Source organism: Xyrauchen texanus, chromosome 12 (assembly GCF_025860055.1).
Source record: "Xyrauchen texanus isolate HMW12.3.18 chromosome 12, RBS_HiC_50CHRs, whole genome shotgun sequence".
In the NCBI taxonomy this organism is placed as follows: Eukaryota; Metazoa; Chordata; class Actinopteri; order Cypriniformes; family Catostomidae; genus Xyrauchen; species Xyrauchen texanus.
The window spans coordinates 23,264,508-23,289,620 of record NC_068287.1 but is presented as its reverse complement, the minus strand read 5'-3'; the positions used below and the strand labels follow the sequence as shown (position 1 = coordinate 23,289,620).

Genomic DNA, 25,113 nt, shown 5'->3' with positions numbered 1-25,113 from the left:
TTTATCTAATCCACACTTACAATTAATCATATTTTTTGTCATTTACTTTGCCTTTTCAGTGACAATGAATCGATTTCTACTTGATGCAATCTTGTTCTTAGTTCCCTCAAAATGTATCCCATTAAAAAACAAACAACCTGAGACAAAGATACATTTACCTAATGGAAGAGAGGGTCTGGAAGATTTGTGTTTGACAGCTGTGATAAAACACATGCAAGTCATTCTTGAAGAGCATTCTTGTAAGATGCATCTAATGAGAACTGTTATGTAGATGACTAGCTTATCAGAGCCTGAGCAATGTGAAGAATGAGGATATATTGCTACAATACACACTTTATGCTGGGAATGCCAGTCACATTGTAGTGCACTTTACCTATCATAAGACTTGTACACACACAAACACACACACACACACACACACACACACACACACACACACACACACACACACACACACACACACACACACACACACACACACACACACACACACACACACACACACACACACAAGAGATTGCCATGTGACAGTTCTCTGTTCTAACTAAAGACTTAAGGTACAGTAGGTATTTACTGTGGCATGAATGCATTGGGGGATGATCATGAGCTGTTGAGGAAACAACTGTAGCACAAAAGAGTCTGAAAAAAAAAAAAAGACAAATGCATCATAACTGAAGGTAACTGAACCAGGCTATATTTGCTTGTTGATGGAGTGCTGAGGTATTTATAGAAATCGAAAAAGGCGTCTTGGTTCATTGGTTTCAATAAAACAATAAGCGCATTGGAAAATGTGAGTCCACAAAGTTAGCTCCCTCTAGTGGATTGTTCAAGGGAAAGTTGGGAAGACTCTTTCATAAACGATGTTTACTATCATGTAACTATACATTTTTTGCATTCAAAAAATTCTGGGACATAATCAGTAGCAAAATAATGTGGGGAATAAAATACCCTTTTTCCAAGTTATACGAATTAGCCTCAAATCAATATGACTGGGTTTAAATGTTTCATGTAGTCTCCGGTTTAGTAAATCCTGTGAGATCTGAAGATGCAGTGTCACATTTCAGAGTAGCTTAGAAATTTTCATTTGTGAAAAAGGAACAGAATTTCACCATCTTTACTGCCTGGACACAACTACATTTGTTTAGTCTACATAGGCCTATAGCCTATATTTAGTAAAGTTACATGTGTTTCCAATTGGATCACATGTGAATATAGTGACCTATCAGTTGTGTTATTTCTGCCAACATAAACATATGTTGAGGACTGTAGTGGCTATGCCATTAGCACAGTTGCAGGCTAGTAACTATAACTGTAGAAGGCCTTTAGTATTTGGCGGAAACTAAGGTTGACAATGCACATTTTTGTAAGGGATATCATAGGTAGCTATATATTAAACTAAGAGGAGTACTTAAACGTAACATTCTTGCTATGGATTCAGTTAGAACGCCGACCTCGAGACATCTGCGTTCGGTTTTATTCGGCCAAATCGGTCCCTAAGAGCCCAATTACGTCTGAATTTCAAACCGCAAACTATATTTATATTATATGCGGTTTAAAGAACATTGAAAATGTTTTACACAAATTATGTTCACTCCTGGATTCAGTGGAACTATCAAAATGACCATTCACCTTTCACGATGTCGCACCGTACACAACCATGTTGGATTTTAACTTCACTTTTCAAATGGTTGCTATTCTTTCTCAAGGATTCGTTTGCGGTTAATACATCTTTCCCGAGTCAGAGGACCGCTTTTGGTGGCCTGTCCTGTCCACAATTATCTGTTGGTGCAGGGCAGGCTTTGTCCACTAGATGGAAACACAGTTACGGCTAGCATCAGACAAAGTAATATTTTCCAGATGTTTTATTAAAGGGATAGTTCAGCCAAAATGTGTTAATTCTCTCATCATTTACTCACTCTCATGCTGTTCCAGTTGTGTATGACTTTCTTTCTTCTGCAGAAAACAAACTACGATTTTTAGAAGAATATCTCAGCTCTGTAGGTCCATAAGTGAATGGTGACCAGACCTTTGAAGCTCAAAAATCACATAAAGGCAGCATACAAGTAATCCATACAAGTCCAGTGGTTAAATTGATGTCTTTAGAAGCGATTTGATAGATGTGGGTGAGAAACAGCTCAATATTTAAGTTATTTTTTTTTACTATAAATCTCAACTTTCACTTTTTCATAAAGTGAAAATGGAGATTTACATTAAAATATATATTTTTTTTTTATAATTGATCGGTTCTTCACTAAAAGCAACTGTATCACTTCAGAAGACTAAACCACTGGAGTATGGTTTAGTTTAATGCTGCCTTTAAGTGATTTTTCAAGCTTGAAAGTTCTGGTTACTCTGTATTGTGTGGACCTACAGAGCTGAAATATTCTTCTAAGAATTTTAACTTTTGGGTGAACTATTTGTGAAACTGATGTAGAATGCAAAAAAAAGTCAATACTCTTGTCATCTCAAGTCATGCCAAAACAAGTCATTTATTGTACTTTTCAAAATTGCCATATCTCTTGAATCCTTTACACTATTATTTAATGTTCAGAAATATTTTTTTTGTCCTCCTCTACAGTACTTGTGTGAACAGAAATGAGTAATAGCAATCAACTGTATCATATACCCATATATGGGACAAGTAATAAGTATTTATTTTTTTCAATAAGAACAAAAAAATCGTAAACAATAAAAGTTTGTGTAAACCTTGACCCAAAATGTTTTTAAACTGTGTAGTCTTTAACAGCGAACACAGACACAGCACAACTCTTTAAAATGTGCAAAACAAACATTGTTGCTTGAAATGATTTTGGTCATCTAAGTGTTAAACAGAAATCATATGAATCAGCTAAGTTTTTCAAATGGGTCTTTCTTCATAAGATTGTTGTTACTGCTTCATAACAACCTTTAATTTCTTTTAAACGCATAATGACGAATGAGTCTTATCTATGACATCGCCATTACTGGTGAGTAAGCCGAGGAATATTGCAGTAACTTTGATGTCACTTAATAATTTCAACAGTCAGATTGACAGCAATTAGAATTGTCTTATACCTGTACATTTCTTTTGTAATATGTCAAACTTATAAGATATCTTGCAATTTTATCATAAAACTGTATAAAAGACAGCCTTTCATTTATTCATTAAGGTTGATCAGTGGCACATCAATACAAATACGAACTAGTCCCTGTACAACATTTACAATGAGTGAAAAATGCTACAACACAAGGTATAACAGAAATATATAAAAAGCTCCTCTATAACTGATTAGATTAATAGTTATTGAAACAACCAAAAAGTTAATCGGTATATTACAAATAAAGGGCACAAACAGAAAGAGATTAAGAACATGCAAAGAAACAGATTCAGTACAATTTGTGCAACAAAGCAAAACTAGTTTGTGACAATCGAGCATGTAGCAGTATTAGCTCCTTTCCCATTCTACACAATAATTTTAAATACTGTGATTAACATTGTATTTTACTAGCTAAATAAGAGTTCATACCTTCATGGGGATAATGGGAATATTGAATACTGTGAGTGACATGGTTATACATTCATGGGATGTTTGTTCAAGCACTTTTATTTAATGTGCAGCTTCCCATGGCACTGAGTTACTAACTCTATAATACCCACACATTCTGGCTTGAAATTTTAATGGGCCATTTCATTGAATCTTATACAGATTTAAAAAAAAAAAAACTTTCATTTTCAAATCTTCTATAGATTTTCTCTCTATATACTATATTGTACAACTGAGTCATCTCTGCTCACACTGTTTACCTCTCTTGGCATCTTTGTTGATAACTGCATGTGATCCCTCAGGTAAAGGATGCTTATGGCCAGTAAAGGCCTGTTTGAGGCTGTATGACTATTTCAGACAACTGAAAGCATCATGCAACAAAGACCTCATGACATCTAATTTGGAGTTTTGTGGCTTTTAGTCCATATCTGTTAGCTTTGAAGCTATCTATATGCTAGTGTATTCCTTAAAGATGATATAATTAACTTTCAATAGATATACACTTATAATTCACATTCTCTAATGGGTAAACCGACCAAAAATATTAATGTTGCGCTACACAGATTTTTGTCCAATCAAATGTTCTGTAGAATGAGAATGTCCCACCTACTGATACCACCTGCACTGAACAAATCATGGCTCATGGCTTTTACTAAATTTAAGCCTATTTGCTATTTAAAAAAAGGGATGAGCCCTTCGATATGTCCCAACCAAACTTCTTGTTTCAATAGGAAATATGCCAACATGGGACAGAAAACTCTACTCGTCAAGCAATTTCATGGGGTCTTTAACAGCAATGTACTTCAGAGCCTAGTTCCTCTTTTTTGGTAGACTGACAATGTTTGCCAACATTATTATTTTCACAGCAGATCACAGTAAACCGCAGAGGACAGAAAACTCTCTTATCTGCTGATCATAATTGCAATACAGTCTGAGGCAAATAGAAACCTCTTGACTTTCTATTGCTCTGTCTGTTGAATCAGTGCTGAATTGTTCATTGGTGAACATTACTACCAAATCAAGTTTTAGAGAAAGTCTAGAGGGCTTCTGGCACATTTGATAAACATACCATACCCTGTCAGTGCATGTAAAGCTCTTCTCTATGGTGTGATCATTGTGATTTCATATTAATTCTACTTGTTTTTTTTCTGGTGTAGAATACAACACTGAGTTGTACATACTCAGAGGTAGTGTGTAAATATAACTGAGAGTGAAAAGTATACTTCTACACTATATTCCAGTTTCATCACTTGTTTTTGTAATTCCTACAACTTCAATTCACAGCATGAAGACATGAGGGGCTATGGAAACAGTAACCTGTGAGTGTGAGACAGAGTACATGAGAGACACAACCATTTCAACAGCAACTTGCTCTGTAAATACATAATGAATTCGTGTGAGGGGCTATGTCAGAACATTTCACAGCCCTCACCTGAATGCAGAGTTCTCTATGAAGCATTTGTCCTCTATCCACTTTCATCTCAAGAGGACTGACAGAAAGCCTAATGCTTTATTTCTAGGATGGAGGGGTTGTGGTCTAGGATAGCCAGGATGATCTTGTCCATGTACTGCCTTAAACGGAAGTTGATATCCTCTTGTTCTTTCAAAGCATCAACAAGCTGCAGGGATGGAGAGGACGAAATGAGTGGCCAAAAAGCCAACAAACCAGATACAAATTCTATTTGTGAAGATGTAGAATCATACTGAAATTATTATTGGGCATAAAAACTCATGGTCAGTTGCATACTACAGTAATACCACTGTGTTAAGGCAGCCAATTTTAAATATAACTTGACTAACATACTATTATTTGATTAAATAATGTGGACTAATGTACAAACCCAAACGTAACAGGATCAACCATTTCCATTCAACAACTTTCTGTATTCTGTGGCTCAATTATTAATCTCCTTCATTCTCAATGTTTTCTCACCTCATCTCTGGAGGCATTGTCTATCTCTGCTGCCAGTGACTGGGCCTTGGTGTGACAAGCAAACAGATTTTTGGCCTCATAAAGGCTGAGGCTGAGAATCTGTCCGTTCAGATCATCATTCTGGTCTCTGAGTTTATGGTTCTCCTGTTAGAGGATTAAACATGTCAGTGTGGAATAAATTCCTAAACTATACGCATACTATGTATAGTATAGAATAGTATAGTTTTGGATATTATAGAATAGTATAATATAGTATAGTATGATATGATAAAGTATAGTGTAATATAGTACATACAGTGCATCCCGAAAGTATTCACAGCACTTCACTTTTTTCCACATTTTGTTCTGTTACAGCCATATTCCAAAATTGATTAAATTCATTATTTTCCACAAAATTCTACAAACAATACCCCATAATGACAACTTGAAAGAAGTTTGTTTGAAATCTTTGCAAATTTATAAAAAAAATAAATAAATCACATGTACATAAGTATTCACAGCCTTTGCCATGACTCTCAAAATTGAGCTCAGGTGCATCCTGTTTCAACTGATCATCCTTGAGATGTTTCTATAACTTGATTGGAGTCCAACTGTGGTAAATTCAGTTGATTTGACATGATTTGGAAAGGCACACACCTGTCTATTAAGGTCCCACAGTTAACAGTTTGTGCATGTCAGAGCACAAACCAAGCCATGAAGTCCAAGGAATTGTCTGTAGACCTCCGAGACAGGATTGTATCGAGGCACAGATCTGGGGAAGGTTAGAAAAACATTTCTGCAACATTGAGCACAGTGGCCTCCATCATCCGTAAATGGAAGTTTGGAACCACCAGGACTCTTCCTAGAGCTGGCCGCACGGCCAAACTGAGCGATCGGGGGAGAAGGGCCTTAGTCAGGGAGGTTACCAAGAACCCGATGGTCACTCTGACAGAGCTCCAGCATTTCTCTGTGGAGAGAGGAGAACCTTCCAGAAGAACAACCATCTCTGCAGCACACCACCAATCAGGCTTGTATGGTAGAGTGGCCAGACGGAAGCCACTCATCAGTAAAAGGCACATGACAGCCCGTCTGTAGTTTGCAAAAATGCACCTGAAGGACTCTGGTCTGATGAAACAAAGAATGAACTCTTTGGCCTGAATAGCAAGCGTCATGTCTGGAGGAAACCAGGCACCGCTCATCACCTGGCCAATACCATCCCTACAGTGAAGCATGGTGGTGGCAGCATCACACTGTTTTTCAGCGGCAGGAACTGGGAGACTAGTCAGGATCGAGGGAAAGATGAATGCAGCAATGTACAGAGACATCCTTGATGAAAACCTGCTCCAGAGCGCTCTGGACCTCAGACTGGGGTGAAAGTTAATCTTCCAACAGGACAACGACCCAAAGCACACAGCCAAGATAACAAAGGAGTGGCTATGGGACAACTCTGTGAATGTCCTTGCCCAGACTTTAACCTGATTGAAAATCTCTGGAAAGATCTGAAAATGGCTGTGCACTGACACTCCCCATCCAACCTGATGGAGTTTGAGAGGTCCAGCAAAGAAGAATGGGAGAAACGGCCCAAAAATAGGTGTGCCAAGCTTGTAGCATCATACACAAAAAGACATGAGGCTGTAATTGGTGCCAAAGGTGATTCAACAAAGTTTTGAGCAAAGGCTGTGAATACAAATTTCTTTCACATTGTCATTATGGGGTATTGTTTTAGAATTTTAAGTAAAATAATGAATTTAATCAATTTTGGAATAAGGCTGTAACATAACAAAATGTGGAAAAACTGAAGCGCTGTGAATACTTTCCGGATGCAAAGTATTATAGTACAGTATAGTATGGTGTTTGGTATAGTATGGTATAGTATAGTATGATACAGTTTAGTGTAGTAGAGTACAGTATAGTATGATAGTGTTATGGTATGATAAAGTGTAGTATAGTATAGTATAGTACAGTACAGTATAGTATAGTATAGTAAGGTATATAATAGTTTGGTATAGTATATAATGGTATGGTACAGAATAGAATAGTATAGTATGGTATGTTACAGTGTAGTAGAGTACAGTATAGTATGTTAATATTATGGTATGGTATGTTAAAGTATAATATACAGCCATGGCCAAAAGTATTGGCAGTGAAATTAATTTTGTGATTTGCAAAGTTTGCTGCTTCAGAATTTGTAGATAATTTTTTCACATGTTTCTGTGGTATACTGGAAAACAATTATTAGAGTTTCATAAGTTTTAAATTCTTTTATTGGCAAAAACATTCAATATATGCAAAGAGTCAATATTTACAGTATTGACCCTTGTTCTTCATAACCTCTGCAATTCATTCTGGCATGCTGGATATCAGCTTCTGGGCCAAATCCTGACTGATGGCGATCCATTCTTGACTTATTAGTGCTCGGAGTTGATCACAATTTGTGGACTTCTGCTTGTCCACTCACCTTTTGATGATTGATCACAGGTTCTCTATGGAACAAAGATCCGGGGAGTTGCCTGGCCACGGATCCAAAATCTCAATGTAATGATCTCCAAGCCACTTCATTATCATTCTTGCCTTGTGACATGGTGCTCTATCATGCTGGAAAATGCACGGATCATCACAACATTGCTCCAGGATCATTGGGAGAAGTTGCTCTTGCAGGAAGTTTTGATACTATTCTTTATTCATGGCAGTGTTTTTGGGCAGAATTGTGAGAGTGTCCACTCCCTTGGATGAAAAGCAAACACACACGGATGGTCTCAGGATGCTTCACTGTTGGCATGACACAGGACTCATGGTAGCGTTCACCTTTTCTTCTCCAGACTATCGATTTTCCAGATGTCCCAAATAGTCGGAAGGGGGCTTCATCCTTGTACTTCCTGCAGAATTTCAGTCTGTCCATGATGTTTTTCTTGGAGAGAAGTGGCTTCTTTGCTGCCCTTCTTGACACCAGGCTATTGTCCAAAATCTTAGCCTCACTGTGCGTGCAGATTCACTCACACCAACCTGCTGCCGCCAATTTTGAGCAAGCTCTGCACTGGTGGTGACATGATTCCGTAGCTGACTCCTCAGGAGGAGACGGTCCTGGTGCTTGCTGGACACTCTAGGACGTCCTGAAGCCTTCTTCACTGCAGTTGAACCTCTCTCCTTGAAGTTCTTGATGATCTGGTAAATGGTTCTTTCAGGTGCAATATTCTTTGCAGCATTTTCCTTGCATGTGAGGCCATTTTGATGCAAAGCGATGATGGCTGCACGTCTTTCTTTAGAGGTAAACATTGCGAACAAGACCACAATGATTGGAAGCACTTCTTCCCTCCTTTTATAGCAATCAGCCTGCTCTTATAATCCAATCAGAATGATAGAGTGATTTCACCTGACTAGTACTCGTTCACACTTTCCCAGGTGCTGCGGATATGATTAGTAAAATTATGTTGGCTGGTCATGTTGTGCCAGGGGCAAAAAACTGTGAAATGTGTTTTTTTGTGATAAAGTTAATTTTTTGGGCCAATGAAGCTTTTTGCAATGATTTAAAATGCAGCCGATAACTCTTCACAATAATCTAGAAACAATGTGAATCAACACCACAAAAACTGAAGCAAAAAACACAAAATGTATGTCACTGCCAATACTTTTGGCCATGGCTGTAGTATAATATGGTATGATATGATTTAGTATAATATAGTATAGTAAGGTATATAATAGTTTAGTGTAGTATATAATGGTACAGTATAGAATACTACAGTATAGTGTAGTATGAAAAAGTTAAGTGTAGTATAGTACACTATAGTTTAGTATGATATATTATGGTATGATATAGTATTGTATAGTATGGTATAATATATTATAGTATAGTACAATACAGGACAGTACAGTATAGCAGCCATATCACCCTGCAGCTCTTGCCTAATTGCCCACTATATCTAAGCAGGGTTGTGCCTGGCCAGTACCTGGATGGGAGACCTTCTGGCGAAAACAAAGGTTGCTGCTTGAAGAGTTTTTAGGAAGGCCAGCAGTGGGTTCTCACACTGTGGTCTGTGTGGGTCCTAATGCCCCAGTATAATGACAGGGACACTATACTGTAAAAAGGCACTGTCTTTTGGATGAGATGTAAAAGATGTATTGACTCTCTGTGGTCATTAAAAATCCCAGGGCACTTATCGTAATGTGTAGGGATTTAACCCTGGTGTCCTGGCCAAATTCCCCCCATTGGCCCTTATCTATCATAGCCTCCTAATAATCCCCATTACTGAATTGGCAGCATCACTCTATTCACCACTCCATCAATAGCTGTTGTGTGGTGAGAGTTCTGGTGCACTATGGCTGCCGTTGCATCATCCAGGTGGATGATGCATACTGGTGGTGGTTGAAGAGATTCCCACTATACTATGTAAAGCGCTTTGAGTGCCTCGAATGGCGCAATATACTGTAAATGTAAGGAATTATTATTATTAGTTAGTCTAGTATAGTATGGTACATTATAGTTTGGTTTAGTATATAATGGTATGGTATGGTACAGTACAGAGTAGTATAGTGTAGTAAGATAAAGTTTAGTGTACTGTAGTATAGTACAGTATAGTTTAATATGATATATTATGGTATGATATGATACAGTACAGTACATAATAGACCTTGTGGTGTGCATTACACAAACAAACTACTATGTATCACATAAACAACCATGCACCTGATTAATCTGCAAGAATATTACAAAATATGATGTCACAGACGGGATGGTAAACGTCATATTCAATGCTTTTGAAGCCTTTGTTTTTAGTGGTAGTGCCAGTAAAGTAACAGAAGGATTCTCCACTGTACCTGTTTAAGCCGTTTGACTTCATGTTCTAGCTCAATCTCTCGAGTCTTGGCATTGTACTCCGACAGTCCAGCAGCATTACGGCCGCGGCCAGGCTTCTCCGTCTCCAGCTTAAAGAGCTGCAGATGCTCCAGCTCACGACGCAGGTCCTCAATCAGCTACAAATATTGAGAAAGTGACAGAAATTTATAAATGGTGGATTTATCTGTTTGTGTGTCGTTGTAATGTGCAATAAAAGCTTCAGTTTATTACCTCTTGCATTGCCTCTCGCTCTTTCTGAAACTCATGTCTGTTCTGCCAAAGCTTATCCATAATTTTCCTGTACAGATCCATCTCATCCTTTAAACGAAGACTTGTGTCTTCCAGCTTATCTGTCATGCGCTGCTTCTCCTGTGCACATACATACATACACACACACACACACACACACACACACACACACACACACACACACACACACACACACACACACACACACACACACACACACACACATGTTGTGTTTCCATGTTTTATGAGGACTTTCCATAGACATAATGGTTTTTATACTGTACAAACTTTATATTCTATCCCCTAAACCTAACCCTACCCCTAAACCTAACCCTCACAGAAAACTTTCTTCATTTTTACATTTTCAAAAACATAATTTAGTATGATTTATAAGCTGTTTTCCTCATGGGGACCGACAAAATGTCCCCACAAGGTCAAAAATTTCGGGTTTTACTATCCTTATGGGGACATTTGGTCCCCACAAAGTGATAAATACACGCTCACACACACACACACACACACACACACACACACACACACACACGCACACACACACACGCGCGCACAAGTATGCGCACACACACGTAAGAAATATATAAAAGGGCCCTTTAATTTATTTAGCTATACCAGACAATGACCCAGTTTTCTAGCTTTATGGAAAAACTGCAGCATCAAGTTCTGCATGTGCTCCAAATTGTTTCATTCCACGTCAGAGATCAAAGTCCCAGGCTCAGACTCTAACTACAGTGCTGCTAACCCTTACAAAAAAAACTAGAGTTGCCGCAAATGTGCCTCTGTTTATATACGCATGCAAATGAACTTGTGACTTGCCACAAATTATTGCCAGAATTTTGTAGCTTTTCACTGGTAGTGGTGAACATGCTACAATGAAGGGTTTGCTGTAAAGCTCATTTGCGTGTGAAAATAATTAGTGGCAAATTTGCGGGATGTTTGCCAGAACTCTTGTTTTATTTGTAAGGGAATATCATGCAGGCAGCAGCTTTCAAACTTATTACACTGGGTAATGCAAGAAGCGTGAAGGAGTATGCTGTTAACACTGACAGTATCCTTTATAATAGAGCTCCAGGGATTACCCCGCCTGCTAAAATGTGCCACAGGATACTTCAGTCAGGTCATATGTGATAGTGTGCAAACGTGTGTGAATGTTTGTGTCATTGAAAGTTTAAGTAAGACATAGAGAGCAAGAATGTGTTATTAAAGATTTAATAGTTCAAGAAATATTATAAAACACGTAATTCTGACTGGATGTGATGCATTTGAAGCTTTTGTAAAATGCACACCTGCACAGAAAGTGACATAAATTTTACATTAATGCACAAAGTTGATATGTTGCTTGGACACCATAAACATATCGTAAATGTTAATTAATTACATAAACGTAAAATTAACCTAACCTAACCTAAGTTACTTGAACAATGGAAGAGTTGCTTATTCCGATTATTAACCCTTAGATTGTTTTCTGGTCAAAACTGACCGATTAACGTTTTTCTGTTAACTAGTTTATTTCATCCAGTTGGAATAAAATTCCATGACTTAGATAATTTTCATAAAATTTTATTGGTTTTACTTCACATTGTGGTATTTCCAGTCTAAAATGACTGCCCATTGGAAATAAATTGATTTGCCTACAAAATACAGATATTTTAAGTGTTAAGGAGCATAACAATCCTTTAGACTAGCAGTATATGTGGATGTGTGTTTGCACACAAGAAGTCTTGGACATGTGCGCACACACACAATGTGTGTTTAACATCCTTTGGTGCACCGTCTTTCCATGTATCCTTTTTAAGGAGTATTTCAAGATCTACTAATAATTTTATGTTGTGTTTGGGCTCATTTAAATTTGGATAGTCTGCTGTAAATTATGATATGTCATTGACTATGTTATGTGTACGTTTCAGGAAGTAATAAGGAGAAACGTGACACAAAGACATTCCTGTTTACTTTATTTATGTGTGTCAGTGGGAATTTAATAAACTAATACTCACTGCAGTGTGGCCCCTGAGTGAAACATTGCATTCTACTAATTGAGACCTTTCCAATGATATATAACAAATGGCTATTTAATCTTTTTATGTTTTTACCAACTCTGAATATAATTGTTGTGATAACAAGATTTCAAATTATGAGAACAAAACGGTTCTAATTTGTCAGCAATTTAAAAAGCATTATTTAAGAATTCTTACGATCAGCTTTCTGCATTGTAAATTTTGTTTAGAGCAAAATTATTCATTGTGGTTATAACAAGTGGTTATTCATTTATTACATAATTATTATTATTTATACACTACTAGCCCAGAAAAAGCTCAGTTCAATGAATCCTTCAAGCAATAAAAAAAATAATATATATATAGTGGGCATGTAATTTTTGACCAGGAAAACAAAGGGTGTTAGCACAAACAAACACAACACAAGAGTTCATAGAAATAAAAGTAACTGTTTAATGGTTCACTATGTTAAATATTGGTGTATTTTATCGTAAAAGCATAAAATCAGTATGTCGTATTAATTTAAATTATTCATAATTTGACAATCTGTATTATGTGATGAAGGTGCCTGAGTTTGGATGCATCACTGACCAGGTCCAGTTTCTCAGTCTGGGACTTCAATCTGCACACATTCACTTTCATCTCTGCATTTTCTTCATCCAGTTGCTGAACCCTAAAGACAGAAATCATCCGTTCATTGAGAATGATGGCATACTCACAAAGTAGTATGTCATACATGGACTCATTTGCTTTGAGTAATTTACTACAGTTTTGATTTTGCATACAGCGGGGTCCAAAAGTCTGAGACCATTAGTGAAAATCCTCCCATTTTTACATTCTTTCTAACTTAATTTAGGATTTTTCAAACTAAGGTACCTGTTACAAAGCAGTTCTATCTCAGTGCTCTTGTCTCTCTCCATCTTACTGTAGGTCTCTCTGTGTCTCTTCAACTCCTCTTCTAGACTTTGCTCCGCACGCGTCTCCTGATCCTTAATCTGCTCCTCCAGCTCATGTACCCTGATGTGTGACCATGTGCAAATATGCATAGACAAAAATTCATGCAACAATAATGAATAAATACAAGTGTTTATAATATACGGTATGTGTTAGCATGCTCTTTATATCATACTATACTGTTTGTCTGTATCTAATGATGAGATCTCTTATCTTTACCTGTGAACTAGTTGTGTGTTTTCTTGTTTAAGTTTGGATTTCAGATCTCCATGAGCCAGACTGTCATTTTCCAATTCTGTTATCTTCTTCTCCAAATAACTCACCTGCATTAGAATAAAGGAGCCTGTTATAGCCTACTCCTTCTGAATCACATGAAAATTGTATTATTACAGTGTCCTTGAGTGTGCTGATGGGCTTATTTAAGAGTTTATCTGTAACTTTATTTTATTTGTGAAATTTTTCATGCATTAAGTAAATTCCTCATTCAACTTTGGTCTTCTAAGAGATCTTCCAGGACCTTTTCAGTTATGTCAATGTCACAGGAGTCGATGCTGTCTCTGAACAGGTCTTCTGTGCTGCCGTGACTGCTGCTGAAGTTACTGTGGTGGAAGAGCTGACTGTGGGGCACACAGAGAAACAGAGGAAACGGAAAATGGACATTGAACTCAACTATGCAATTAACCACAGCAAGAATAAGATTTTGAATCTTCCAAGTGGTAATATAATTTAGCTAGGAGAAATGATTGTCCTACAGAGAGCACAGCTTACTTTTAATCAGTTTTATCTCAGACATGACCACTAGACTTCTAAAGTAAAGAGATATGAGATAGGTTTTCAAGAAGTTCTGTTAATTCTGATTAAGGCCAAGTTAAGTAAGTGAATGGATTGTCTCAAGCCAGTTAGTGGCTTCAGACAGGCAGTGAATACCAGTAAAAGCTGGCTCAGCAGGAACCCTTAAATGCATGGATCATTAGTGACCCAGAACCTCATTCTCCCCGCATTACCTCATCCACTTTTTGGAGTTTTCTTCAATTTTCACACACACACACACACACACACACACACACACACACACACACACACACACACACACACACACACACACACAAATCTAAAAGTGCAAAAAAAAAACGTAAGTATAAAAATTGTATATAATAATGTCACTTTTTTTGGTCACTTTTTAAATATAAATTTATAATATAAATTATATTTTGATGACTATTTCATATCTATATTAGTTCATTATCACAGTATATCTTTTTGTTTGTTAATTACAAGAGATATAAGTATTATATTTATACGCATGACAACTATATCATTTTGATTGTCTATGTTACAATGGTCAGTATCCCATATGTGTGTACACATACATTTTAAACACTCAACGACCACTTTATTAGGTACACCTGTACACCTAATTTTTCATGCGATCATCTTATCAGCTAATCGTGTGGCAGCAGTGCAATACATAAAATCATGCAGATACAGATCAGGAGCTTCCATTAATGTTCACATCAAACATCAGAATGGGGAACATTGTAAAAAGAAATTTAGACCATGGCATGAGTGTTGGTGACAGATGGGCTGCTTTGAGTATTTTGGTAACTGCTGCTCTCCTGGGACTTTCATGCAAACAGTCTCTAGAGTTTCCTCTGAATTGTGCCAAATACAAAAAACGTCCAGTGAGTGGAAGTTCTGAGGATGGAAATGCCTTGTTGATGAGAGAGGTCAATGGAGAATGGCCAAACTGGTTTGAGCTGACAGAAAGTCTACGGTAACTCAGATGACCACTCTGTACAATTGTAGTAAGCAGAATAGCATCTCAGAATACACAACATGTTGAACCTTGAGGCAGATGGGCTACAACAGCAGAAGACCATGTCCAGCACATTATTAGGACCACAGAAGTCATAATAATGTGCTCAGTGAGTGCACAAGCTATTTGTTACTTAACGTGGCGCTGTTGTTTCAGTGATTGACTTGATTTACATTTGACATTGCTATTTGATTAAGAAACAACATGGAAGTAAACTATAGCAAGTACAACACATTAACGGTATGATATGAATATTACCATTTGGGTGTACAACTGAAATTATGTAAGTTGTGTGTCTATTTAGACTCAATAAGTGCCTGAGACAATACACGTGTAGCTACCGTGTGGCTTATGTGTTAGCTCAATATGTGTTTGACAGCCAGTTGCGTCTCATGAAGTTTCAGTGTAAAATAATAAATCCTGTTCTAGATTTGTCCAGATTTGTTGCATTATCTCTTTGATATATAAAAAATACAACATCAAAACATATAAAAATATATTGTATTCTATTATAATCTAATTGTCTTGAAAATTTGACACTATCTGGGAATATTGTAGATCCATTTGTGATAAATATATACGTGCTGGGTCTCTAAAGACCCGAATATGTAAGAGTGTTGGGTGAAATTCACATGCATTCAAGGGTTAACAAAGCTGGAGTCAATGGTAGAGATGTTTGCTGTACTCTGTAAATCATGTATACTTCAGAACTTGTGAAACTAAAATAGACGAAACTTACCGACCAAATGCTGTGCTGGAAATCTTCCTGTTTGGGCTGCAAAATTAAACAAAAGGGGTCAAATTTGGTTAGATTTTAGAAATGAGTTTTGCACCTCTATTCAAAAACACAGCTAAATCTTTTGCATTTTATAATTTGATTTAATTTTGAAATTTGATAAATCATACAAGAAACTCACATTTCTGAGGATAATCTTTTTTAAACAATTCACATTTTATTAATATTCTCATAAGATTTTCCACATTCACTCCATGTTCACCGTTAAGCATAATTATAATTTATCTATAGCCATACAGAGAGCCCAATTTACCCATACTGCCATTTTTAACAATGTTTTGTTTATTCAATTCTGTTAATCTTATTTGTATAGACTCTAATTTCCGATTCACTAGTGCCCCAAGCGGCCAAGATTATGTACTGCAGTCAATGTCCTAGGAGGTCAACAGATTACACAGATATTTAAACAGTTTTGGAGGACCTCAGTAAAAATAAAATACCTGCACTCTAAATATAAATGGTAGTCTATTTTTATGTAACTGTTTGATCCATGTCAGTCTTTAAACCTCTTCTCTCATTACATCACAAAGTTTTGACCTCATGCAGCTTATAAATACACAAACCAGCTCTCATGTCCTTATACTATACATAGCTAGCCCAGCCATCACAGTACATAGCTCACTGAATCGGACCAACATAGACAGAGCCAGACATTCTCCTAACCAGGGAAGATAAGGACAGATATACACTTACATCAACTATACACATATACTATATACATCTCAAGGGCTAAATAATTTCTAAATAAACATAGGCTTGTATTCCTAATTGCATTAGTTTAAAACAATAATAAATGTTCACATTATCTGTGGAAAAAAAATCTGGTGGCTTTTACAATAAACAGCCATTCAACATCTTAACATCTACACTGTAACAGTTTTATATAAGGTTCCCAGCCAAAGGAATCACTAATCACTATAAAGTTGACTTCAAACAAAATAACTATTAACACAATTATACTATAATGCTGTGTAATTGATTGAGTGATTGATTGATTGATGAAAATAAATAATGATTTCACAGTACAATTCTCAAGATCTCTGATGCATGTATGATACTTTAGAACCCAAATGTTTGCTGTTACTAAAGTGCAGTTCATTTGTTGCAATAATTGTTTGCATGAATGCATTTTAACTTCAGCAGACTATGCAGTTGATGATTTGAACAAAAATGCCTGGGGATTAATAACTAAAGGCAACTGAATTCCACATGATCCCACTTCCTCGTCAATCCTATCTGCCCAGAGAGCAGGAAATGACACAGATCTTACTGTACACACGCTCTGTGCGGTATAATTTCTCACTTTATCAGCTACAATTAGTGGAGCCCTCACTATCCAATGATGCATTAAAGGGGTCATCATATGCCTTTTTTGATCATTTTCATTATGTTCCTTTTGGTTCACATATAAATTTTAGTTTTAAAACAAAAAACAGACATATTTTTTTAAAACATTCTAATTGTCCACCCTCATTTTGACCCTCTTTCAGAAACACTCGCTTTTGGTTCTGCTTCTCCTTTAAAGTCGGCATGAAACGGAAGTTTCAACCAACTTTACTTCCGTATTGGGACGTATTTCTGAGTGAAACAGCTTAACGAACAAGACATTTTTGCCATCCATTGGTTGTTGACTGGATTGTGAAAATATGGGCATTGCATGGCGTAACCGAGGCAGATCTGAAAGCGAGTTTGCAGTGGACACACACACACCTACCACCGTGCTGCTTGAGTCAGAGTTGGTTATCGTTGAAATTGAGCAGCGATCTCAACTCATTTATTATCAAACTGACAACATAAACGCACAAGCACATTGCAGTCTTTGGTTACAAAGAGGCTGTAGCTGTTGAATAACGAGTGAGAAAATGTTACAAATATTTTAACATTTTGAATCACAATACACTAACTATAAAGGAAAAAAACACTTACTCCTACTGTGCATCACATAACTGCATTCAAAAATATAAATAAACTCCAGAGGCATCCGAAGCATTATATTCATTACTGATCACCTCAGCAATTCAGGCGTGAAATGTCTCGAACACAGCCACAAATTTGCAGTTATTCCTCCTAATTCGAAATGTAAATGCAAGCTAGCTGACCCATAACCAAGGAAGTTTGGGTTAAGGAACGATAGTTTTGAAGGAAAACAGATGAAAGTACACCTTGCCATCTTCATTTGATGATTGACGACTGATCCTTCATTCAACTCTACGCAAGGTTGTGGTATTTATAAGAATGGGGCAGGGTTTAAGTGGACTAAATGACTGAAGAAATCCTGCATACCTGCATTTCATCTTTTCAACGGAAGATCGAGTTATTACATTTTGATTAAAGATAAGGTACCATTTTTTAAATAAAAATAAAACATATGTATGGATGAATTGTTCACAATAAGATCAATAACATGCATTTAGAAAACATATGGGGTGAATTTTCATTTTATGCTGACTTTAATAGTTGACAGTAAACACCCAATGTTATGAGTGTCTCTCTACTCTTGACTGACCTGCTCTCACATTCCCATCTCACTGCTCACCACTTCTGGACGGGGCTACGGAAGTGATGAATGGTAAAGAAGGCATTGTTGCATTGTTGTGGATGTGGTCAGCAGAAAATGTCTCCCACAGTGTGACATCACAATGAGGAGGAAGTAGAGAATGGGTAATTTTGGCAGCTAGGTTTAAACAAATTCTCTTTTGCAGTGAGGAAGTTTTGAGTTCTTAAACTTACATGTTTTTATAGTACAATTCCTCATGTCATAACCATTTTAATGCCTTGTTGAAGATGAACGATTGCAGTGGCACTCTCCTAAAGTGCCAAGTTTATCAGGCGTCCACATGATAATAAAAGGAATATTTCAGCAGGTTCCATTTAATATACCACAGACACCCACTTTAAACCCCAAGCTTTTCTTGAGGGTCTCAGTTTTCCCACACTGTCTGATAAAATTCATAAAGGTTAGTTAACCCTATGACTGGAACGTTGTTGCTATGGTAACAGCTCCTCTGATGTAACCCTTCTCCTGTTAAAGATTTTGACAGACCAGGGTGATTAAAGAGACTCATAAAAATATACCAAGCTTTGTCTAGAGTGAACCAAGACATTAAGAATCCTCCCAAACACACAATGCTACAGTAAGCCATGTCTGTCTCCTCTTACCTGTTAGCTTTGAGGTTCTTGAGTCTGGCCTCTAGGTCATTGAGCAAGTTGACTTTCTTGCAGCACTGAGAGCAGTAAACATCCAGCAGCTCACTGTTGTACAAGTGCCTGATCTTCTGAGGGGTCTGACCAGCACTGTAGACATCATGCAGTGATCAATCAAGACTGGTAGTAGAAGCATTCAAGAGTTTACTTGTTCAATATGGTAAGATATTTCAAAAAAACCTTTATTTATTGGCTGTAGTGATTTTGTATTCAGCAATGAGATGATTCAGTCAGAAATTTGTAACTCAGCAGCTTTAATGCAAGAGAGTTTATTTGAGTGAGAACTATTCATTTTTAGATTTACCATTCAAAGCAGGCTTATGACATCCATTCAGTCAAATATAACAGATCATGCAGAATGTAGCTGTTCTAAAACCAAGTGAGCTACCTCATCGTCTAGTACTTACAGGCATCTGCCTTCAAAGGAACCTCATGAACAACAGATTTGGAACGCTCTCCAGTAACTTACAAATAGAGCTCTGCACAAGAGACTCAAACTTAAATTTCAATTAGGGCTGTCAATCAAATGAATTACATGACATATCGATTCATTAATAAAATTAATCGCATTCATAATTATTTGCCCCCAAATAAAGGTAATTCAAATAAATAATTCAGAATAATTCTCATATTTATAAATATAATACAAATTTATTTATAAATATAATATGAATATGGCCTACAATAAATATATAATATGGATTTAAATTCAGTTTGAAATAAATAGCATTATTGTGTCAGATGAATAAAGCATTTATTAGACAATACAAAAAGTGACTTAAGAGCTAAATATATTGTTTGTTTTATTCTCAAATCACAGAACAAGCCTACAGTTGACAGCAGTCTGTTTTGATGTGTCAAGTATACACATTCTTGCATTCTGTCTGCGCTATTTTTAATTGTCACTTTATGTACATATGCGTCTCTGATGGATGCGTTTGGAGCATCTCACTGGTATTCAGAGTCATGAACGCAGCATTTTTAGGATACTTTGTCAAGTTAAAAGTAGTGGAAACTTCGAAAATCACATCTCAAGCTCCCTGTATTCTGTTGTGCTTCCTCCTAGAGCGGTTCTCGATTGGTGGCTATGCTGCTTTGTGAGGTTTGTTGAGGTGCACTGCCACCTATTGACGTGGCTTGTAAAAAAACGATGTACTTCAAGCCCGAACTGCTTGTATGGTACGAAAATCCTTCCTTTTATTACGGAAATGACGGAATTTACTTACGCGTCTGTAGGTAATAAAGTGTTTTTACACTTTATTTTTAATTAATCAATACTAAATTAACGTCTTAAATCGACAGTCCTAATTTCAATAGGTTTTGAGGGTAGCATGTTGCTAAGCTAATATCGGCTAAAATATTTGATTAAATGAGTTATCTTAGGAGGAAGCATAATTAAGTTGCCTACTTTTTGGAACAGCCTTCGTATTGGGACCGCACCTATGATGCATTAAAATGCACCCTCCTTAGGCAGCTCACTAGGCTTTGTATTTGTATCAGTATTTTAGATTACAGGATCTATTAACCTGGAGGGCAGTGAGGAGCCCAGGTCAGAGAAACCATTAGTGCGTGTGTCATCATCTGGGATGGGGCTGCTGGGAGTGAAGTCCACATCCTCTCCCTCTCCATAGTCCTCGAATTGCTCCTCCACTGAGATCACTGACGCTGCTGCTGATGAGACCATCTGACCACAACTAAAACCACAGACAGGGAGAGGTCAGTCTTGCTTTATGCACGTCTAAAAAACAGAGAATCATTCAGACATTAAAGTCGAGGTGTGTAATTTATGCACCACCAGTATCACCAATCAGAATTGCAAAAACAAATATTTTTAAACAGGTTTTTCTGATCACTGGTCTTGAGTAGGAGAAGATAGTTGAGTGACGTTATCTAGCTAATCACTTTTCACAGTTGCCATTCCCAATTTCCACATCTGCATACAAATTTAAAGTTTAAAATTGTAACCTAAAATGTGATGCTTGCTCTCTTTAAATAAAACTTGAAATTTGGAACCTGAGACTCAGCGCTAAAAAGAATATTTGAACTTTAAAAAGAAGATTTGTAGTAAAAAAGAAAACATATATATATATATTTTTAATTTTAACATGTTAAAAGATGTGTTTTGTTTCTATTTTTCAGATTAAAAACACATTAGTCCCTAAATTTGCTCAGCCCCAAACTCATGCATTGGTTATGGCAGTGTTGCTGTTTCGGGATGATTAGAACGCTTAAACAAAGCAAAGTTTTGATAGCGCCACAGAGCAAAGGTTTATACTTTTCGGGGGAATCAACCTAAAAAATCTTTACTTATAGTTGCCTCTGCATTTTAAGCTGGGATTTGATAAATTACTTCAACATTGAACAAATTACATGCTTCTGCTTTAACAAAACAAAAATAAATATATACATTTATGATACTGACTTGTTTCCACGTAGAAAGAGTCCTCCCAGTCCTTCCTCTTTATCATTATGTCGTCCTCCTCCTCCAGAGGATTCAGATCCTGCTCCACTGTCTCCAGCACTGTCCATATCTGACTCCTGTGCATCCCGGCAGCCCAGTCCCTCCTCATCAGAATACAGCTGGCACGCTGGGTACGGCCGAGTGCATACGATGATCGGCGGTCCCAGACTCCCCTCCCTGTGCTGTGAATAGTTATCATAGAGATCATGTTTTCAGTCATATTGTTCAAAAATCACGAGCTCAAAAAAATACATCATATGGAGTATTTAAATCATTTTAGCAAGATATTCCTGGATACTGTTGCCTTTGGCTTGCTCACTGGGGGGTTTATAAGGCACTATTCTTTAAAATGTTGCTTTTGAACAATATGTACAGTGGAAAATCTGGTTAATATTAACATTCAGTTATGCATTTTTAAATCAAAAGCTGTATATGTTAACATTAGTTAATGCACTATGAGCTAACATGAACTAATACTAAACTATTGTAATTGTATTAACTAGCATTAACAAAGAATAACAAATGCTGTAAAAATATATTTATTATTGTTAGTCTCTGATACCTAATGCATTAACAAAGGTTAACGAATAGAACCTTATTGTAAACACAAACAAAATGTGTCTTACAAAGGAGAAAAACTGACATTTCTTTATTGTAGTTCTGACAGAGTCTGAAATGGATGCTCTCAAAGTGAAATAAAACAGTTACAATGTGTCTATCCCAAAGTTAGCATTTCTCAAATGTTTGGGAAGTATTTACATCCATTCTATCGCTCACACAAGATACAGCTCTAAATATTAATTTACTTATTTAAATGCATGTCACATCTCAATGGCGGGAGGACAATAGGAATCAGCTGATCCTGACTAGTGGCACTGTTATTTGCACAGACAGAGCAGAATCTTTATCACATAATGAGGGATTGTCTAATCACTGCTGCTTTAGATGTGTGTATTTACATTTTCTGTCTTTGTCTTTTTGTAATGAGTGTATTTGCTTGTGTGCGGCTTGGGAGATACATGTAGCAGGATTCAATAAAGCTGTGAGTTATTGCTTGCCATTAAGTCTTTACAATACACACAACAATATAACAACAGTACACACCCATATGGTTAATAAAATTACTTCAAATCTCAGCACAGCCCTCTGAGATGATCATTGCACCAGTAGAGGAAATCATACTAAGACTCTGAGAGGCTGTCTTCACAGCATTTATTCATACTGCAGTGCTTCATTGTCATTGCATTCAGCTTCTCTGCCATACTTTAAAGGTGACATGAAAACATGTATAGAATTCAAGAGACAATTTATGATAAAAAAGACTGTATGTCACCGAGGTAATCCATTCAAAAATATTCCTTCAAAATTCAAATTACTGAGTTTCAGTTTTATTATTACACTGTCATTTGACAAAATTTCACTAATTTCTGAAAAAAATTGCTCTGTTATGTCACACGTTGGCCCCAAAAAAGTATTTAGACACCCCCAACCCCCCAGAAAGCTGCCAGAGAAGCCCTCATATGGACCAGCTTATGTTTGTGGTCAGAAGGTTTGGTTGTCCTCAAAGGACATTCCACGTAACCTGGGACCCAAGTTTATTGCTTAACGCTGATCATGCCACTAATTAGCGTGCTAGCAGCACCTGGTTCTCCGCTGATACACTGCCTAATTAATCCCTACGTTCCTTCCAGTTTGCTGTATGCTTGTTCTCTGTGCCCAAAACTCTTCAACGGAGGATTCCTCGTCTCTGCCCGCATGTCGGTAGTGTGATTACCTTCCAGTTTACTGTATGCTTGTTCTCTGTGCCCACGACTCTGCAACGGAGGATTCCTCGTCTCTGCCCGCATGTCGGTAGTGTGATTACCTTCCAGTTTGCTGTATGCTTGTTCTCTGTGCCCACGACTCTTCAACGGAGGATTCCTTGTCTCTGCCCGCATGTCGGTAGTGTGATTACCTTCCAGTTTACTGTATGCTTGTTCTCTGTGCCCAAAACTCTTCAACGGAGGATTCCTCGTCTCTGCCCACATGTCGGTAGTGTGGTAACCTTCCAGTTTGCTGTATGCTTGTTCTCTGCGCCCACGACTCTTCAACAGAGGATTCCTCGTCTCTGCCCACATGTCGGTAGTGTGATTACCTTCCAGTTTGCTGTATGCTTGTTCTCTGTGCCCAAAACTCTTCAACGGAGGATTCCTCGTCTCTGCCTGCATGTCGGGTGTGTGGTTACCTTCCAGTTTGCTGTATGCTTGTTCTCTGTGCCCACGACTCTTCAACGGAGGATTCCTCGTCTCTGCCCGCATGTCGGTAGTGTGATTACCTTCCAGTTTGCTGTATGCTTGTTCTCTGTGCCCACGACTCTTCAACAGAGGATTCCTCGTCTCTGCCCACATGTCGGTAGTGTGGTAACCTTCCAGTTTGCTGTATGCTTGTTCTCTGCGCCCACGACTCTTCAACAGAGGATTCCTCGTCTCTGCCCACATGTCGGTAGTGTGATTACCTTCCAGTTTGCTGTATGCTTGTTCTCTGTGCCCAAAACTCTTCAACGGAGGATTCCTCGTCTCTGCCTGCATGTCGGGTGTGTGGTTACCTTCCAGTTTGCTGTATGCTTGTTCTCTGTGCCCACGACTCTTCAACGGAGGATTCCTCGTCTCTGCCCGCATGTCGGTAGTGTGATTACCTTCCAGTTTGCTGTATGCTTGTTCTCTGTGCCCACGACTCTTCAACAGAGGATTCCTCGTCTCTGCCCACATGTCGGTAGTGTGGTAACCTTCCAGTTTGCTGTATGCTTGTTCTCTGTGCCCAAAACTCTTCAACAGAGGATTCCTCGTCTCTGCCCACATGTCGGTAGTGTGATTACCTTCCAGTTTGCTGTATGCTTGTTCTCTGTGCCCAAAACTCTTCAACGGAGGATTCCTCGTCTCTGCCTGCTTGTCGGGTGTGTGGTTACCTTCCAGTTTGCTGTATGCTTGTTCTCTGTGCCCAAAACTCTTCAACGGAGGATTCCTCATCTCTGCCCGCATGTCGGGTGTGTGGTTACCTTCCAGTTTGCTTTATGCTTGTTCTCTGTGCCCACGACTCTTCAACGGAGTATTCCTCGTCTCTGCCCGCATGTCGGGTGTGTGGTTACCTTCCAGTTTGCTGTATGCTTGTTCTCTGCGCCGACGACATTTCAAAGGAGGATTCCACGTCTCTGCCGGCATGTCGGGTGTGTGGTTACCTTCCAGTTTGCTGTATGCTTGTTCTCTGTGCCCAAAACTCTTAAACGGATGATTCCTCGTCTCTGCCCGCATGTCGGGGGTGTGGTTTACTTCCAGTCTGCTGTGCACTTGTTCTCTGCGCCCATGACTCTTCAACGGAGGA

General features: G+C 37.8%; 1 protein-coding gene across 2 annotated transcripts in view; it reads right to left on the bottom strand.

The window, feature by feature from the left end:
• Positions 1-2,478: 2,478 nt before the first annotated feature.
• Positions 2,479-25,113, bottom strand: part of rab11fip4a (RAB11 family interacting protein 4 (class II) a) — a 68,695-nt gene continuing 46,060 nt past the window's right edge. For both annotated transcript variants that reach the window (XM_052139472.1, XM_052139473.1), the window contains 12 exons: positions 21,718-21,938; positions 20,822-20,989; positions 19,251-19,385; positions 16,035-16,070; positions 13,997-14,096; positions 13,699-13,802; positions 13,402-13,542; positions 13,117-13,198; positions 10,499-10,636; positions 10,249-10,404; positions 5,458-5,601; positions 2,479-5,143 (listed from right to left, as the gene is read on the bottom strand). In XM_052139472.1, the coding sequence (XP_051995432.1) occupies positions 5,027-5,143; positions 5,458-5,601; positions 10,249-10,404; positions 10,499-10,636; positions 13,117-13,198; positions 13,402-13,542; positions 13,699-13,802; positions 13,997-14,096; positions 16,035-16,070; positions 19,251-19,385; positions 20,822-20,989; positions 21,718-21,938 (1,542 nt within the window). In that variant the 3' untranslated portion in view covers positions 2,479-5,026. The remainder of the gene's footprint in view (positions 5,144-5,457; positions 5,602-10,248; positions 10,405-10,498; positions 10,637-13,116; positions 13,199-13,401; positions 13,543-13,698; positions 13,803-13,996; positions 14,097-16,034; positions 16,071-19,250; positions 19,386-20,821; positions 20,990-21,717; positions 21,939-25,113) is intronic.